Source organism: Aspergillus oryzae, chromosome 2 (assembly GCF_000184455.2).
Source record: "Aspergillus oryzae RIB40 DNA, chromosome 2".
NCBI lineage: Eukaryota > Fungi > Ascomycota > Eurotiomycetes > Eurotiales > Aspergillaceae > Aspergillus > Aspergillus oryzae.
This window is the reverse complement of record NC_036436.1, coordinates 1,109,788-1,128,839: the sequence shown is the minus strand read 5'-3', so window position 1 is coordinate 1,128,839 and position 19,052 is coordinate 1,109,788. Positions and strand designations below refer to the sequence as shown.

At 49.4% G+C, this 19,052-nt stretch overlaps 5 protein-coding genes across 5 annotated transcripts; 3 read left to right on the top strand and 2 right to left on the bottom strand.

The window, feature by feature from the left end:
* Positions 1 to 62: 62 nt before the first annotated feature.
* On the top strand, positions 63 to 3,599 carry AO090001000445 (bifunctional cytochrome P450/NADPH--P450 reductase; the record flags this gene model as incomplete). Its single annotated transcript, XM_001818913.3, has 5 exons — positions 63 to 189; positions 246 to 488; positions 552 to 992; positions 1,041 to 2,024; positions 2,083 to 3,599. The coding sequence occupies 5 exons, from the start codon at positions 63 to 65 to the stop codon at positions 3,597 to 3,599; spliced, it is 3,312 nt and encodes a 1,103-aa protein (XP_001818965.1).
* Positions 3,600 to 3,814: 215 nt separating this feature from the next.
* On the bottom strand, positions 3,815 to 5,359 carry AO090001000444 (uncharacterized protein; the record flags this gene model as incomplete). The annotated part of the gene is made up of 3 exons (XM_023234556.1): positions 3,815 to 4,300; positions 4,496 to 4,574; positions 4,764 to 5,359. The coding sequence occupies 3 exons, from the start codon at positions 5,357 to 5,359 to the stop codon at positions 3,815 to 3,817; spliced, it is 1,161 nt and encodes a 386-aa protein (XP_023089667.1).
* Positions 5,360 to 7,132: 1,773 nt separating this feature from the next.
* AO090001000443 (uncharacterized protein) lies at positions 7,133 to 9,790 on the top strand (the record flags this gene model as incomplete). The annotated part of the gene is made up of 5 exons (XM_023234555.1): positions 7,133 to 7,168; positions 7,857 to 8,227; positions 8,291 to 8,667; positions 8,723 to 8,996; positions 9,058 to 9,790. The coding sequence occupies 5 exons, from the start codon at positions 7,133 to 7,135 to the stop codon at positions 9,788 to 9,790; spliced, it is 1,791 nt and encodes a 596-aa protein (XP_023089666.1).
* Positions 9,791 to 11,074: 1,284 nt separating this feature from the next.
* AO090001000442 (ESCRT-III subunit protein SNF7) lies at positions 11,075 to 11,964 on the top strand (the record flags this gene model as incomplete). Its single annotated transcript, XM_001818910.3, has 4 exons — positions 11,075 to 11,249; positions 11,327 to 11,531; positions 11,606 to 11,814; positions 11,882 to 11,964. 4 exons carry the CDS (start codon positions 11,075 to 11,077, stop codon positions 11,962 to 11,964), a joined length of 672 nt encoding a protein of 223 aa, XP_001818962.1.
* A 780-nt stretch (positions 11,965 to 12,744) lies between these two features.
* On the bottom strand, positions 12,745 to 14,594 carry AO090001000441 (chromatin structure-remodeling complex subunit RSC7; the record flags this gene model as incomplete). The annotated part of the gene is made up of 3 exons (XM_001818909.3): positions 12,745 to 13,336; positions 13,399 to 14,452; positions 14,546 to 14,594. 3 exons carry the CDS (start codon positions 14,592 to 14,594, stop codon positions 12,745 to 12,747), a joined length of 1,695 nt encoding a protein of 564 aa, XP_001818961.1.
* Positions 14,595 to 19,052: the final 4,458 nt, after the last annotated feature.

Genomic DNA, 19,052 nt, shown 5'->3' with positions numbered 1-19,052 from the left:
TTCTTTCTCCTCCCCTTCAGTGAAGACACGAAACTCATCCCTCACAGTAAACCTCCCACACAATGAGCACGCCCAAGGCAGAACCCGTTCCCATCCCGGGGCCGCGGGGTGTGCCTCTGATGGGAAACATCCTCGATATTGAGAGCGAAATCCCTCTAAGAAGCTTGGAAATGATGGCAGATACTTATGGTATGAACAATGGCGATAATCCTGTTTTGAGAATATACATTGATTTTTTTTTACAGGTCCTATCTATCGGTTAACGACCTTTGGATTCTCACGTTGCATGATCAGCTCCCACGAGCTGGCAGCTGAGGTGTTCGATGAGGAGCGTTTTACCAAAAAGATCATGGCAGGCCTCAGTGAGCTTCGCCACGGTATCCACGATGGTTTATTCACGGCCCATATGGGCGAGGAGAATTGGGAGATTGCACATCGCGTTTTGATGCCCGCCTTTGGGCCCCTCAACATCCAAAATATGTTCGATGGTACATCCTGCGTTGAGCTTGAGAGTGGTATGGAAGTGCGACAGCGGCTAACGTAGAGTATAGAAATGCACGACATTGCAACACAGTTGGTGATGAAGTGGGCTCGACAAGGGCCTAAGCAGAAAATCATGGTCACAGATGATTTCACCCGCCTTACATTGGATACCATCGCCCTATGTGCCATGGGCACCCGATTCAATTCTTTCTATAGCGAAGAGATGCATCCCTTTGTGGACGCAATGGTTGGGATGTTGAAGACTGCGGGCGACCGCTCCCGTCGCCCAGGCTTGGTCAACAACCTGCCTACTACTGAAAACAACAAGTATTGGGAGGATATCGACTACCTCCGCAACCTTTGCAAGGAGCTTGTTGATACCCGCAAAAAAAATCCTACGGACAAGAAAGATTTGCTCAATGCTCTAATCAATGGCCGTGACCCGAAGACCGGCAAGGGCATGTCATATGACTCCATCATTGATAATATGATCACTTTCCTGATTGCTGGTGAGTATACATCTGTGAAAAAACTAGGTTTGTTTTAACACCGGATAGGACATGAAACCACCTCTGGTTCGCTTTCGTTCGCCTTCTACAACATGCTCAAGAACCCCCAGGCATATCAGAAAGCTCAGGAGGAAGTGGACAGAGTCATTGGACGCCGCAGGATTACCGTCGAGGACCTGCAAAAGCTGCCTTACATTACTGCTGTCATGCGTGAAACCTTACGACTCACCCCTACTGCACCCGCTATTGCAGTCGGCCCTCACCCGACCAAGAACCACGAGGACCCCGTCACTCTTGGTAACGGAAAATATGTTCTTGGCAAAGACGAGCCATGTGCTCTCTTGTTGGGCAAGATTCAGCGTGATCCCAAGGTGTACGGCCCCGATGCAGAGGAATTCAAGCCAGAGCGGATGCTGGATGAGCATTTCAACAAGCTGCCTAAGCACGCGTGGAAACCTTTCGGAAACGGAATGCGAGCATGTATCGGTCGGCCGTTTGCCTGGCAGGAAGCGCTCCTCGTCATTGCGATGTTGTTGCAAAACTTCAACTTCCAGATGGATGATCCGTCCTACAACATTCAACTCAAGCAGACGCTCACCATCAAGCCCAATCATTTCTATATGAGAGCTGCTCTTCGCGAGGGCTTGGACGCTGTGCACCTAGGATCAGCATTGAGCGCTAGCAGCAGCGAGCATGCGGATCACGCTGCCGGCCATGGTAAGGCAGGCGCCGCTAAGAAGGGTGCCGATTTGAAGCCTATGCATGTATACTACGGTAGCAACACTGGAACCTGTGAGGCCTTTGCAAGACGCCTCGCCGATGATGCCACTAGCTATGGCTACTCGGCTGAGGTTGAATCGCTAGATTCGGCCAAAGATAGCATCCCCAAGAATGGGCCGGTTGTTTTCATCACCGCGTCCTATGAAGGACAGCCCCCAGATAATGCCGCCCATTTCTTCGAGTGGCTCAGCGCTTTGAAGGGCGACAAACCCTTGGACGGCGTTAATTATGCTGTGTTCGGCTGTGGACATCGTAAGTGCATTCAATTCCTCATTTTGCAGGTAAACCCTCTAACAAAGGACGAATTTAGACGATTGGCAGACAACTTTCTACCGCATTCCTAAGGAAGTTAACCGCCTTGTTGGCGAGAATGGCGCAAATAGGCTCTGCGAGATCGGTCTGGCCGACACAGCCAACGCTGATATCGTCACGGATTTCGATACCTGGGGTGAAACTTCGTTTTGGCCAGCAGTTGCCGCTAAATTCGGTTCAAACACCCAGGGCTCCCAGAAGTCATCCACCTTCCGTGTAGAGGTCAGCTCGGGTCACAGAGCAACTACCCTCGGTCTCCAACTGCAAGAAGGTCTTGTCGTGGAGAACACGCTCCTCACTCAGGCTGGCGTGCCTGCCAAGCGGACTATTCGCTTCAAGCTCCCTACTGATACGCAGTACAAGTGCGGTGACTACCTGGCCATCCTTCCAGTGAACCCCAGCACTGTAGTCCGCAAAGTCATGAGCCGTTTCGATCTTCCCTGGGACGCCGTACTCCGCATCGAGAAGGCATCTCCCTCATCCTCGAAACACATTTCCATCCCAATGGATACCCAAGTCTCCGCCTACGACCTGTTCGCCACCTACGTCGAACTCTCGCAGCCCGCATCGAAGCGTGACCTAGCAGTCCTCGCCGACGCAGCAGCCGTAGACCCCGAAACCCAAGCCGAACTACAGGCGATCGCCTCCGACCCAGCCCGGTTCGCCGAGATCTCCCAGAAGCGCATCAGCGTACTGGACCTACTGCTTCAATACCCCTCCATCAACCTCGCGATCGGAGACTTCGTAGCCATGCTCCCTCCCATGCGTGTCCGCCAGTACTCCATCTCCTCCTCCCCCTTAGTCGACCCCACCGAATGCTCCATCACCTTCTCCGTCCTGAAAGCCCCATCCCTCGCCGCCCTCACCAAAGAAGACGAATACCTCGGCGTTGCATCAACCTACCTTTCCGAACTCCGCTCCGGCGAACGCGTCCAACTCTCCGTCCGCCCCTCGCACACTGGCTTCAAGCCCCCCACCGAACTCAGTACCCCAATGATCATGGCCTGCGCCGGCAGCGGCCTCGCCCCCTTCCGCGGCTTCGTGATGGACCGCGCCGAGAAAATCCGCGGCCGTCGCAGCTCCGGCTCCATGCCCGAACAACCCGCTAAAGCGATCCTCTACGCCGGCTGCCGCACCCAAGGCAAGGACGACATCCACGCCGACGAGCTGGCCGAATGGGAGAAGATCGGTGCCGTGGAAGTCAGACGGGCCTACAGCCGTCCCAGCGACGGGTCGAAGGGCACACACGTGCAGGATCTCATGATGGAAGATAAGAAGGAGCTCATTGATCTCTTTGAGAGCGGGGCTAGGATCTATGTCTGTGGTACGCCGGGCGTTGGTAATGCCGTCCGGGATTCGATTAAGAGTATGTTCCTCGAGAGACGGGAGGAGATTCGTCGCATTGCGAAGGAGAAGGGCGAGCCTGTTTCGGACGATGATGAGGAGACGGCGTTTGAGAAGTTCTTAGATGACATGAAGACTAAGGAGCGGTATACTACGGATATTTTTGCTTAATTTAAGTGGTGGGCTTATTTGACTTTGGACATATTTTGGGTTCTATATCATGGATTCTAGCCGATTGAGCTGTTTCGGGTTTATTATGTTGTATTTTCAGCTGCATACCCTGCATTACTATCATGTGCATTAGATTGAGTACTCAAATCCAACAAAAGTCATACACATCATATCATCTTCCAACACCCGCTCATTAAACCATTCTCCTAAATCCCCTATCCAGCAATCACCCTCAAAACCCCCAAATCAACATCCGGCAACAAACTCGACAAATTCGGCAAAATAGTCATCCCACAAATCCCCGCAATATCCCTCAAAACCGCCATCGCACCATCCAACTCCCTCCCCCACCGTACCCTCTGACACTCGTGCAGCACCAGCGCCATAGCAGTGCCCCGACAGACCTCCTCGAAGGTGACCTCGCCGTGCCAGTACGCGTAGATGAGGATGAACGCGGAGGTCATGATACGTTTCACCTGGCGCCAGGTGAGGGGCAGGCGGCCCTCCATGGCGAGGAGGCTGGCGGAGGGGTTGTGGAGGTTTTGGGCAGCGTTGGGAGCCATGGAGGGGTTGTAGGTTTGGAAGTAGAGGAGCAGGATCATTTGGGAGGAACGGACGCAGATGCTCATTGAAGGGATCCAGTCTTCTGTTAGGGGGAGGCGGTGCACGCGGAGGGTTATTCTTGCCCTAGTGAATTTCCTCTATCAGTGACAGGAAATAAGAGATGCTGGGGGAGGTGGAAGTCTGATGGGGGGTTGGGTGATAGTGTGGTTAGTTTGCGTTTTGCATGCACTTACCAGAACATATGGATCTGGACGGGGACTTCATAGTTCATGGTGAATCCGTCAAGTCCGAGAAATGGCTGCATTGGTTTTCGGGCCGATTTGGAAACGCACCCGAGGAGTTCCTCGAGGTGGTATATGTTGCTGTGGTCGCAGGGTTTTCCGTATAGTGCTTCCAGGACTTGGCCGTTGGCTACGAGGATGTCGAATAAGGGCCGGAAATCAGGCTCTTCTTCGAGGACGTGGTCGAAGACGTTGGCTTTGTAGTCGGTTGTTTTGATGAGAGGGGGCGTGTTGTTGCTCATGGCGCAGCATCTAGTATTGGTTAATTTTAGGATTGCCTTCGGGTTATGTATGTACGGGCAAATGGGGAGGTGCTCACTGGTCGTGGAAATACAAAAACAGGTACAGTTTCGCCGGGAGCGTACAGCGATCTGGGGACACCGTTTCATTTATTTTCAGTTCGTGGGCTGTGCGGATGGCCATGATAAGGGCGGCTGTGTCCTGATTATCTGGTCCTGTTTTCAGGAGATATAAATGCTGCATATAGCATGCGATGCAAAGGTCCAGTGAAGGTTTCACATAACGATAATTGAGCAGATAGCGAGAACTCAAGAAATATGCGGAAGCATTGCTATCGATCTGTTTGGGATATATGCAACACAGTGCTAATGCGGAGAGAAGAAGACTAAGTCGATCGAGGGGTATGTTCAGGTTGATGAGGTCCTGAATCGGCATGTAGCTCTTGTGACAAGGGATTTGGGACAGTATATCACTTGCGAGCGTTTTTAGATATGACACTTCCACTGGAGAGAGTCGCGCGACAAACTCCGCTGCTGATACTGAGAGGAGCTGATGTATTGTTGTAGCATCGACGCAGACGGACTCTGGGGAGCTGAAACCCACGCTGCGTTGGCTATCATCTGGGACTGCCGTCGGCTCTTCAAGGGTGCATTTCAGGACAACATCTACGACCATTTAATCATTGAACTCTGCCATGCGGAGATGGCTACCAACCGTATGTTGAGTAGATGTAGTTGAAAACTAATTCCTTGACATAGTCTGCAGGATCAGTCTTTGAGATCGGAGTAAGTTCTCTGCTGCTACTCAGCTTGGCGGTCCGTGGCTCTGTATAGCTGTTTGGCAGGACTTCGTCCATTTCCCGGGGCTTACGTCTTCGTGACGGCCTAATATCCTTGATTAGAGATGCACAAAATGAAAGGGATGAAGTACGAAAGTCTATAAAGGAATTGAAGAGAAAGGGAAGAGAAAGGAGCCATGTCTAGAAATACCGTACCTTGCCTTCTCTCGAACTATACATCGCACCCCAGCAGATATACAGTTCTGACACGGCAATGGTGGACGACATCGCTTCTTAGATGCACGACAGTGATCGCAGGCCTTCGAAGCTCGTAAGTTCATCCTTTTGATGGACTAAGTGGATCGCCAGGTTGAAGCTTCCTGTCAACAGAACAAACAGACGATTTGCGTAAAGGTAGGGTTCTCATTGGATATTCCAGTTAACCGTGTATAATCCGATGAAATGCATACACTTCAATGATACAATATGTATCGTATCCCTCCCCTAACATATTCAGTATCGTTGTCTATCTATGGGGCTTTAGAACTATGAAAGATCTGTTTTCTGCAGTCCAATTCCGCTCTAACTCGTTAACCTAACTCTGCCGTTGCCGCTTTAGAGAGGGTCCCACGTGATACCGCAAACGAGTCATGTCTGATCAATAATAAATTAAAAAGGGCATAGCTTATTTAAAGTTCTGCTGCCAGAAGGGGAGGAAATCACACAGAGCCCTAAGTATACATTTTAGGGAGTCAGGTATATTTAATACCCCTGACTTTGCCGGGGCACCTCATGCATATCCAGGGTTTCATTTATTCACTTGGAGCCCGCCGTAGTCTGTGCACATTGACAGGGCACTTTATCATTTTCGCAGGGCACTTGAGTTCAATAATCACCACCTCCAGGGAGAGGGTATGCTCTTCCATGAAGAATAATATTTAAAGCGCTACCTCTTCTCAATATTTTACCAATATCTTACCTATCAACTACTACCATAGAGTTTAGTAGTTACTTATCGCCCTCGTGTTTCCGGAACTAACAGCCGAAAGCCCCCATATCCCGCATGGATACCCAATGGATCCAGGCCTTCACTCTGACCACGATCGCCTCTACTCCTTTCCCTTCTTAGTGGCGTTTCACCTCTTGACTTTTGTCCCTGTGATCGGCAAACCGGCACGAGCGGTAAACCGGAACTGATGCTTCAAGCTCACTGGGCAAAAAACTCGTCGTCACAACGGGTGTTGTGGTGTTTTATGTGGACGAAAGACCCCCAATTGATGAGTCATTCATTCTTCGGCTAACGTCCTGGTGGAGTCGACCTAACCTTGGCAGTTTAGTGATGAGGGACTCGCCATTTCTTCCATCACTGATTGATTGATCCATTCATTCACTGTCCACTGACTGGGGCCGTATGGACTCCTCCCCCGTCTGGAGTACGGGGATATGGGGTAAATGAGCTTAAGCTGAGCATTGAAGAACACCAACAAGGCATTCGAACCTACAATTGACTGTAAACACCCATACTTAGATCATAAACGGCGCTAAACTATCATACTCGGAATGACCTCGGAAATGAGCTGCTCCTGGGTGAGGGCCCGGGATTTGTTCCACAACACATGATACAGCGTCAGCTTAGGTGGCCAACACCTACCAAGTTTCCAAGATGAAAGATGCATGAGTCTACCTGGATAGGTCGATCTCTAGCGGTAAGAGATCAATCTTTTCTCCGAAGGTCTTCTATGTATGTCTAGGACATGTGGAGGCAATTGCTCGACCTCGGACTCTGGCCGGCAAGAGAAATGAGATACCCGAGCAGACAACGTTAACATGATTGCGAATTCTCTTGGCGACTGAGACTGTGAGTTCTTTATGTACGAGACTCTTGGAATATCATACCACATTTAGCATAGATCACATTTGCTCGTGCCCTAAGGAAATGTGTCGACGCCTTATCTCCATATACTAAAGTAACTGCACTTGCCTCTGAGCCCCACATCTACCCAGTTAATTATTAACGAACAAAGGCGCTAATCATTACAGTGAAAAATAAAACTGTCAATCCTTCCCTGTCCAGATATTTTTGGTCTTATTTTTCTGAGGGCCTGTTGTGTTTCACTTCTATTACTTCGTCACAGGCTGTCCTAAGAGAGCCTCTCATCCAGGTGAAACTATTTGCTCTACCAAAATTCAACCACCAAGTGTAGCCATAGCTCTCAGGCTTGTACGAGGACAAAACTTTTTTTTATCTCTTTTCAATCTTCCAATCCATGCTCTCGTCCATCTGTAAGAGTTTAATGTACCTTATCGAGATCCCCGCCTAATATCCTGCGTCTCGATTCCTCCGGCGGGAAACTATATAGACCAGGGATCTGCTCTGTGCGACTCACTGGATAGGGCTTCAGGGAGTTCGATTTGCTATCGCGAACATTCTCAGGCAGGATGCCTTCCTCTAAGCATCACCCTTCCGATTGCGAGAAATGGCCCCAACACGCCCAGGAGGAGGCCTCTCCGGCGGATACCAATTCGCTTGCCGAGTCTACCTCGACGGAGGATACTGAAGAACTACAACAAATTGTCACACAAGCTTCGCGACAGTCGGTGCCTTCTCTGGCCAGAAAGACCACCACTATCGGTACTAACGCAACGTCGGACCCGAGGTACGAAGTCGACTTTGAGGATGAAAATGATCGGATGAACCCCAAAAACTGGTCGCTCAGGTACAAAGGGATGGGAATTGCGTTTCTGTCCTGGAACACTCTGGTCATGTAAGTATTTCCGTTTATATACATTGCCGACTGTGAGAATTAAACGTGCCTAACGGTAACCAGTGTCTTGTACTCCACCTCATATACCTCTGGCGTCGCAGACATCGCGGCCGAGTTTGGGACTTCAAGCACTATTGTTACCTTGGGCCTTACTCTATACCTTATCGGCCTTGCTGTTGGCTCTATGTTTATGGCACCCTTAAGTGAGGTGTACGGTCGAAAGCCCGTATCTGTGGGTTGCTTGTTTGTTTTTATGGTTTTGATCATACCCTGTGCGCGCGCGGAATCTGTAGCCACTCTCATCGTTGTACGATTCATTGGTGCTTTCTTTGGTAGTGTCATGATTTCCACTGCGCCAGGAATGGTGTCAGATCTAGTCAATGATGAAGAGCGAGCCCTCGCAATGTCGATTTGGAGTATTGGTCCAGTAAATGGCCCAGGTTCGTATCAATATGCGATCCCATTCAGTATGGCACATATCTAACCAGCCGTTAGTCTTGGGACCAATCATTGGAGGCTTTGTCACGCAATATCTCGGCTGGCTTTGGATGGACTGGATCGCGCTGATGCTATCCGGTGTCGCTCTAGTCTTCTCATTGATCATGAAAGAGACTTACGGTCCCATAATCCTCCAGAAGAAAGCTGCTCGCATGCGCAAAGAGACCGGGGACCCCTACTGGAGCCGATACGACCAAAAGGCTAGTCTAGGTGAGATCCTGAAAGTAAATTTGGGACGGCCCTTCGTCATGGCTGTCACCGAGCCTATCTGGTAAGATATCCCCCATCCACATCGCAACTCGCGGGTCTCCAGATCTAACAACCCACCCCAGCATATTCTGGAACATCTACATCGCAATCGTCTACGGCATCCTATACCTCTGCTTCACCGCCTATCCCATCGTCTTCCGCGATATTCGCGGCTGGTCCCTCGGACTCTCCGGCCTCGCCTTCCTGGGCATCGGCATCGGCTGCCTCATAACCATCGCCTGCGAACCCTTCATCCGCCGTATGATCAACAACCACGCAATCGACCCTGAGACCGGCAAAGTGCCCCCAGAAGCCATGGTCTCGATCGTATGCATTTCCGCCATCCTCATCCCCGCCGGCGAACTCTGGTTTGCATGGACCTGCGCTCCGGCGTCCATCCACTGGATTGTGCCCATCCTCGCGGGAGTTCCGTTTGGCGCTGGAAACACGGGCGTGTTCATTTATGCGTCGAATTATCTGTCGTATAGTTATGGAGTATATGCCGCGTCTGCCATGGCGGGTAACTCTGTCATTCGGAGTATTTTGGGCGGTGTTTTGCCCTTGGTGGGTACGTATCTCTATGCTGGGATTGGACCTAATTGGTCTGGGACATTGCTTGGTTTGCTTGAGGTGGCTATTATTCCGATTCCGATTGTGTTCTATAAGTATGGATACAAGATCCGGAGGAAGAGTGCCTTGATTGTGCGGATGCAGGAGGATAAGAAGAGATTGGAGGGGAAGCGACTGCGTCTTCAGCAACGACTGGAGGCGAGAGCAAACGCAGAGGCAACCGAGAAAGAGAAGATGGAGGTTTAAACTGCAGCATCACCCAAAACGGCATACTCCACATTCAGCGATAATTTTCCCAAAAGTTCCAGTTATTCTCATATTTGGCGTCCGGTTCGATTTCAAGGCGCATATACGATATCGCATGTACGGCAACGAAGCATATGTGTTCAAGATAATCATAATGAATAGTGTGTTCAATATAAAGAGTGAAAATGTCACTTTGTTAAAATCACAATCAGCCTGCCTTGCATATTCCTGTCAATTGGAAGAAAATATCATTTAGGCCTCTGCACCCTTCGATCCACTTCTAATGAATTATGCAGAATCCTTTCGTACTCTCCCACTGCGATTGCTCCGGCTCGGAATACCATGACTGCCTCCACGTAGGCCGAGGACTCTTCTCTTCTCACGTACCCGAGCACGTTAACCCACGCCCCAACTCGCAACTCATCCGCCGTTACCGTTCCCAGAACGGCATTGACATCGACGGGGATGCTGGGTGGCTCTTGGGTTGGCTTACAGCGGGGGTAGTTATGTTCTAGGATTAGGTAGCCTGTGGTGATGTTATAGGTCTTTACGCTGTCGTTAGCCGACTGGTTAGCTGTTATACTAGGCATGTACGGCCGGAGATATACATATCCCAGAATGGACAATCTACGCACCAACCAAGAAACCGAACCTTCAAACCAGCAGGAAGAGAAGGTACACTAGAGAGAAAAGCTCTCGTAGAAGGAGGAGGGCCATTCATCCCTCAAATCATAGAAGCAGAACTGACATAATCCCCAGCATAAATCAAAAGCCGTCGCAACCTGGAGAAGGTCGAGGGTATTCAAGTTCCAATGCCTCAAAGATAACACTAAACCCAAAACAGAATCCAGGAATACAACCTCTATCCCACGTGATCAATACTCCGATAGGCTTAGCGCGTATGTCATAGGGCCAACGGAGGGGGAAAACGGATCTCATCCGCCATCGTGAATTCCCAATCGTCTCCAATATTGTTGCCTTGATTTGTTCTGCGCTAAGCAACCACCCCCTAGACCTATTCGTTGTTTTGTCGGAGATCGATTGTCCCCGATATTTGCATTTCGCGACAGCCTACGACGACACCGCCCAGACTCGACCACCGCCGCCCCTCTCTCTCTGCCTATTATCTTCCCTGCTTGACTCCACCACTTTCTACCGATTTCTAGTCCCGAGCGTCGAGGAGCATACAGACTTGGATAGTGGACAACTATCTGTAATAATACATTTTAAGAATTGGGACCGGAGGAAAGCCACATAATATAACCCCTAAAACCGCTTATCAAGATGTGGTCATGGTTTGGCGGCTCGGCAGCCCAGAAGCGGAAGGATGCGCCTAAGGATGCGATCCTCAAGCTGCGGGAGCAGCTTGATATGCTGCAGAAGCGCGAGAAGCACCTGGAGAATCTGATGGAGGAGCAGGATGCCGTGGCGAGGAAGAACGTGACGACGAATAAGAATGGTATGGGGCTTTCCCTTTTCTTGTATCGCTGTATTCTATTCCCCGTTACCGGAGCGAATGAGACTGATATCGTCCAGCGGCCAAGTCTGCCCTGCGACGTAAGAAGGTGCACGAGAAGAACCTCGAACAGACGACGGCGCAAATCATCCAGCTAGAACAACAGATATATTCGATCGAGGCGGCGAATATCAACCAGGAGACTTTGAACGCGATGAAGCAGGCTGGCGCAGCCATGACGCAGATCCACGGTAACTTGACTATTGATAAGGTTGATGAGACAATGTGCGTGTTCCAATATTGGATATACCCTCTTCTATGGCTCTTTTGGGGACCAACGCCACTGACGGGGACTGCAGGGACCAACTCCGCGAGCAACACCAACTCAGCGAGGAAATCGCACAGGCTATCACAAACACCCAGATTGGCGACCAGGCAGACGAGACCGAGCTGGACGCCGAGCTCGAAGGTCTGGAACAGGAGGCGATGGACGAGCGGATGCTTCACACAGGGACAGTACCGGTTGCAGACCAACTCAATCGGTTACCGGCCGCGGCGAACGGAGAACGTAAGTCCCCCCTATCTGAAATAGATCTATCACCTAGAAAACCATCTAACCTAATTCTAAATTACAGCCAAAGGCAAATCAAAGGTACAAGAGGAAGAAGACGAGGAAGCAGAACTGGAGAAGCTGCGCGCGGAGATGGCCATGGGATAAACCACGTCACTTTATTTTACTCTATCTTTCCCGAGTTGTCTTCTTTTCTCACTTTGCTAGCCCATTCTATTCGATACAATCATTAAGCGTCGGTTAATTGAATTACGAAGTTCGTCATGATTAATATTTGAAAGACCCAAGATAGACACATATTTTCTGAGAAATTTAGTCGAATAACGTAGAGGACTCCCAAAAAAGAAAATATATTTAGACTGCAACCTATCACTTACGTACCATGCGAATTACGGATAGGTATTCCCACTCATTCTTAAGAGATCAATCAGATAGGATAGAATTAGTCATTAGTCTATGATCAATAAGCACTACTAAGTTCCTAGAAATGGTTGTCTGTACTAACCCTAATATAATTTATGGACTAAAAGTGTACCGCAACAGCTGTCAATGTAGGCCAGAGAGAGGGCCATTTAGATAATCTCAGACAAAAGTTGTTTCAGGGTCCATAGCAATAGATAGAGAGGACCATCTTGTGCCATATAGAAAGATTGATTGAATTGTCTAATCTGTCATCGACATGACATCCATATAAAGGCAAACCTGCTTGCCGCCGTCTCTGAGGTATCGGTGAAGAGACATTAATTGAAGAAATATTGGAACATAATACACCGCCGAAGCAAACGCAGAAGAACTCCCATTTTCTCATGCCAACCATAAAACCGGCCCAAACCAAGCACAGTGTCATACATAGAAAGAAATTAAACACTAAGTCCCGAGGCCGTCCTTCAAGGATTTAATCGACAAAGCTGGAAGAGTACGACCAGGTCAAGGAAACCAGGCATAACTCTTGAGCGGAGTCGTGCGAGCACCGTCGCCCACCTCGCTGTGCCACTTGGACTTCCATTCCCACTCGCGCGCAGCGGCCTCGACAAGAGCTTCCTTGCAGTCTGCGGGTAGCTCGGCCAGAATTTCGGGACTCACAAATTCAGGATATGATAGATTTGCGGTGCTGATGATACCGTTTGAGCCGAGATCATGCACATCGCCGTCAGGCCCGGGAATGCCCATATTGGAATACGGTGGAGTTTCGTAATGAACATCGTGGATAGCGAAACGACGAGAAAAGGCATAGGGAATCGTTGAAAAGATAGAGTCGTTGGTCGTTTCCTCGGTGGTCTTGTCATCTTGCGCGTCACTTTCAGTAGTTGGTTCCTCCTCTTCGGCTCCATTGGTGAGACTCAAAGTCGACATCTCTTTGGTCAACTTGGTCGCTACTCGAGGGTCTGGAGGTGGTAGACGCTCCCAACGAGCGTGTGAGGGCTGCATAATTTTGGGGTATTGCATAGCATTCGTATGAATATCGTATACGCCTCCAAGGTTTTCGCGACGTACGTTCGAAAGTATTGAATTATAATGGCTATCAGATGATTAGCATGCTGGTAGGTCAACGAAACCTTGTCATGCCACGGTGTGACTTACCTAGCTTCTCGGGCATGTTCGAGCATCCAGTTATCGCCAGTAACAGTCACTTTCCGCTTCTTAGAATCGACAGCCTTACCAGTAGGCAGAGGCACCGATGGTGCTTGGGTGTGATAGACGCTACTAGCTCCGTGCCACGCCACATATTGATTCTTGTTGTATGGCTCTCCCGGAGGGGGGAGCTTATCCTCAGGCACTGCGAGTTCACCCTCCACGTCCCCCCGCTCCCTGGCTGCCTTAACGTTGTAGTCATCAACGACTTTCCTGCCACCAACGATGATTTTGGCGCCAAATTCCCTAAACACGGACCGAGCGGTCACCACACCAATGGCTCGACCCTTATACGAATGAGGGATGATCTCTCTTTCAATGAGATCACGCTTGGCGTCATCATCGATGATGATCTTGTAAAGAAGCTTGTGTTTCTGAAAGAACAGGTAGGAGTCCCTGAATCCAATACATCGGGCTGGCTCTGTCGACAACATGTAATGTTTCTCGCCACGATTAAGAATCGTAAACGTACGAACACGATACTCTCGGTCGCCCTTCAAAACGCCATTCTTGTCCACTTTGGTCTCACCCTCAGGGTCATCTGGCAGGGCCACTTCATCATCAATGACGTCCATCATGTTCCCTTCCTTGTCAATCGGGACCTGGGTTACATGCGACGGTCCCCGATTCCGAGCCCATCGTCCGCCGCTAGCTGCAGGGCGACCACGTCTCCTCTTCACGGGCGTGCTTACATGAATCGGCGGCGCCGCCGTACCGTCGTCAGGCAGATCCCAGTCAGGGGGGCGGTTCTTCGGAGGCCGACCGATACGTCGTTTTCGCGGAATGGCGGACACACGGCCACGGGTTGGAGTGTCGCCGCGCGATGGAGGATGGGTGACTGCGGCAGGCTCGTCTTCCTGTGGCGGGTCGGGTTCGGGGACAACATCGGGATCCTTGTCGGACGCATCGCCTGGATCTTCTATGGCGGGAGAAGACCCGCGCGACTGAGGCGCTTCAGCCATTTCCTCATCGGAGGCATCGGGGAGCGGAGGAGGAGCATTCCCTATGGAGCTGTCAGTGGACGCGCCCGTGAGTGTGGTTTTTGTAAGATCGGGTCACGAGACAAAAAGACACGATGGGAGTGCGATGGACATACTCAGCGACTGTTGTGCTGCCTGTGCAGCCGCTCTAAGCTTCCTCGCCATCGCGACAGCAGCTATTCTGAGTGGGGAACAACAGCCAAAAACAGAATGTACGGGATGAGGATGCCCTTGGGTGTGCCTTTCGGGAGCGCGCCAGTGATGAGCGGCGTCCCGGTTTCTCCGCACCCGGGCGAATATAGTCACGTGCTTGGACGTTGCTGCCTGAGGCGCACAGAAGATTCCCGTCGCGGCGCCACGTGGGTTAGGCCAATCACTTCGACCACGGGAGCCCTAAACTGAGTGGTCTTTCTTGGCAACAATTAGATATCGGTGGATTGTGGCTTAGGTGCCTGCCGCATGATGTCATTTTGTCCCTCTCTCTCTCCCTTTCGGGAACGTCATCTTTTGACTTGCAGCCATCCTAGATGGTAATACCCAGAATAGGTCTTAGTGGTCTACGTGCTGAAGGGAGAATTCGGCTCGGTCAGGTCATTCGCCCCATTCGAAACAGGTCTATGGAGGGAGCAGTGCGTTCTGGTTTGGATCGGAACATTCTCATCAAGCCTCCAGGCAACATGCCGGATGATTCACAATCACGATAAGCCATGCACGGACATTGTCTCTGACGTACCGAATGTCGATGACATGCTTTTCTTCGCGATTCACATGTCAGGCTTGACGGTCGAAAGGATATTCTGGAACCCCTCCTCACCTTCGGTGTGCCCCGGATGGTAGGAGTGCTCCGCATTTTCTCATCGTCAAATGCAACTCGATGGAGGGGAATCAGCATCGCGCAATGGTAACCCGACCAAAGCTGCTGCTTTCCGAGTAGAGTTTCCACCCACCCGTCAACCCTCCATTTTGAGAGGCTGGAGAACCTCGACGTGGTGGGCCTATGGAAGCCCTCGGAGCTCTTCTGGTGACAAAAAGAATGCTGCATGCTGTAGATCGCTGACACCACGCTACAGCTTGCAGGTGACCGACCTACTGACTGCGTCCAAGTAGCCTCAGATGCACGATCCTCCCTTGGCCGACCGGGAAAATATGAAATTTGATTGACGGGTCATTGCGGGTGAAGGGGAGCTGGTTCTTCTTGACCCAGGCACAATTCGTGGAGATCTTTTCCCAACAATTCCTGGTAGATAGCCGTAACCCTAACGGTAGGGGAGGGGAGCAACATTGTTGCATTATTTTATTAATTACATCTGAGGTAGTCGGTGTTTAGCATCGGAATATTTTTTTTAAAAAAAAAAAAAAAAAATAATAAATAAATAAAATTAGATCATCACTGCCCGCTACGAAAATATCTCCGACGAGTTGAAGACAAGTTTTTGGAGGTGCGCCTTTGTGCTTAAGCCACCCTCAATGTGGCAGGAGAATGGTGGCCGGCTGATCTTACCGTCTAACCGGAACTTCAACTCTCGCGCTTGAAGCGTACATCCACAGTGGCCTGGTGTAACTTTGAAGAAGTTTACGGTAATGCTGAGCAGCAGCTATAACCTGATGGGGGAGCAACCAAAACAAAAATTAGGTAAATAAACAGAAGGGCGTTTCGGCCAGCCCGTTGGGCTTCCAAGGATTACTATAATACGAAGGGCGGTGTATGCCCTATGGCTGTTAGGGCTAATCTTACCCAGCTACATTACTTTAACCATACCTCCTGACAGAAAGAAAACAAGGAGCTGGTGAATCATTCAAGTAACAATATGTTTGTTTCCTTCCAGTACAACATGGAGATGCGGCTGTATGCGTAAGCGATTCGCTGTACAGCAGCACTGCTGCCAACAAGGCCGCACATTGTTTCAGCCCATGCCGCCCAGTTGCCGGGCCCTTCTAGAAAGCGAGTCGAGAGATGAGTCAAGCAAGATAGAATCTGGAAATAAGCAGTAAGGGGGAAACTCAAGGCAAGATGCACAGTAACTGCACAGTACGGAATAAGGCAGGCAATGAGGAAGTTCGGTAAAGTGGACTCCACGGCCATCGTTGACCCAGAGATGCATTGACCTTTGAAACGAGAGATTGTTTGCCACTCTAGATGGATGGTTATTCCTAAACACCGAGTCATTTTAAGTGATCGATAGTCAATTCATTAACCGCGATAAACCATCAATGATCGACCATCGAGATGGCGACAAGTGACATTTTCAGTTGGAGGGCCGGAGTATAACCCCACCTTTCCACTGGGTAGGCCGACAGTTAGGAATGGGGGGTCAAAGAGGAGGTGGCGGAGATCAAGTTCACATCTTTGGGAACGATTCATGCATCTATGAGGGATATTGAGGGTTAGCGTGAGGAGGAGCAGAGTACTCCGTCTTGGAGATAAGACGCAAATATCTGAAACGATCAGCTTATCTCGTCCATTGAAAGTACCCATCGCCCATGTACTATGGGGATGCAATACATACTACGAAAGGAGATAGAGTCATGAAGCAAGGTTTTTCTTTTCCCTTTTTCTAGAATATTGAAAATTTGGGCTGTACCTGTTGGTACAACAGAAATTCTAATTTAATTTTCTAGCGATTCCAATTAATAAAAACGAATAGCGAAATAGACGAAAGAAAAGATGGGGTAAGAAAAGAAAAAGAAAAAGGGACAACCTTCCAAGGGCATTAAAATGCGAACCAGACATTCGAATGTTGTCACCGTGGACCGACTGGCCAACTGCCCCATTGGGTATAGTTCGCGCGGTGCAGACTTTCAAACCTCAGGCTGTCGAAGATTTTCCCGGTTTTGCCAAAGCGAACGGCGGATCACGAATCATGGTCGAAGGTGAAGAGGCAAAAGATGGCAGCACCCGACATGCGGTTACTGCTGCCCCCCCCCTAGTCTGCTCATCATCCGACCTTCTATTGCTGTCATCATTCCCCCTTCACCATCATCATACCTTAAACCCCTTCGGTTTTTATATTCAGCTCCTTTCTTGCGAACCAGGAATGCATTTGTTGCCATTTAAGAGTCATAGATTACCACCGGACCTGAGGGCATTACCATCTCCGTCCTCAAGAATCAAATGTGGTTCCGAGATGAATTTAACCCACGCCGTGGTTCCATAACATCCTTCTCTATTTGTCCAGCACCACCTTCCATCTCCACTCGGTGTATTCTGAGTAAGGCCTCTCTTTTTCCCCTTTCGCAATAATTCTTTTTTTTTTTTTTTTTTGATTCGAAATTATTATTTTCCCTCCCATTTTTGACCTTACCTAAGGTCCAAGGGACCAGACAGGTATGTGGGTATTGAACCAATAGTAGACCGAAGCGTTTCACGGTCACCATCCAGAATCAACGGTGAGCTTCACCTTTTTTTTATTATCATTTTATTTTATTTTATTTATTATTTTTTTTTAAAAAAAAAAAAAAAAAAAAGGCGAAAGAAAGAAAGAAAAAAGAAATATCTAGTATTACTCGAAAGAATATCCAAGAGAAAAATAAAAAGAAAAGAAAAGAAGAAAAAGGAGAAGGTTTGATTTATCTATTTAGTGATCTTATTTTAATTTCCCTTATTCAACTCATTTCCATTATTTATACTATATCTGATTCCCGTCAAATCCGCTTGTGGTTTTCCCTCCCCCTCACGACAAGATTCTGATTACTTCTTCTGATTAGTGAGGCCCTCGTTGGTTGCTTAGCAGGTACCTTAGTGCTGGTAGGCTGCCTAACTAAGTGCTAAGTACCGCGTTCTTCACTGTCCGCCATCTACTCAGCGGCATCAGCGGCAGCTTATGCCTTGGATGCTCAGCTTTCGGCCTTAAAACGCCACTCTTTTGTTTTTGGATATATTTCTATGGGGACAAGTCAATAGGGCTGTCACCCATTCACTCTTCCAATTGCCATTGATTCGTTTGATTTATTTTTATAATTTATCTTGACTATTATTATCACTTTTATCGGCCTCTTTCGTGTTGTTCTTTCTGGGGAAATCCCGCAGTCCGCCGCCGTTCGCCCAATTTAAATGGGCCCAGAGTTTGACACTAAACCCAAGGTTCGCTCATCCACACATTGCAAGTGTGAGATCCCTCCCATTTACCCTTAACCTAAAGGTACAGACACTGTACTGTCACTGCATTGGCTTTTTTCCTTCACGTTGCCTCCGATCCTTGGTTTCTGAGTAATACTGCCACTCATCGCTTCCGTTTTCTTCCTTTTGCCCCTGTGAATCACTTCTTTTTCTCTGTATCATTTTCTTCCCCCCTCTTCATACACGCCCTCTGATGAACCGGTCAAATCTTTTCTAACCCACAACCATAGTCGACGGTTATCCCGCCTCAACCCCTCCATCCCTCCACCTGCGCTTGGTACGATCCGATCCCGGTCGGATCCATCTATCCGCAAACTTCCTTAGTTCGACATTTGTCCGCCGGTGTGAACAGTTCTTTTTTTTTCTTTTTTTAAACTCTTCTTTCCTCAACTTCCGCACTTTGACCGGTCACCCGCACCACCTGCTTTTTACGATCTCGACGTGACCTATCGCGCTACCTTCTTATCATCGACGTTTGCAAAGCGGAGGATTTCTTCGGTGTCGAA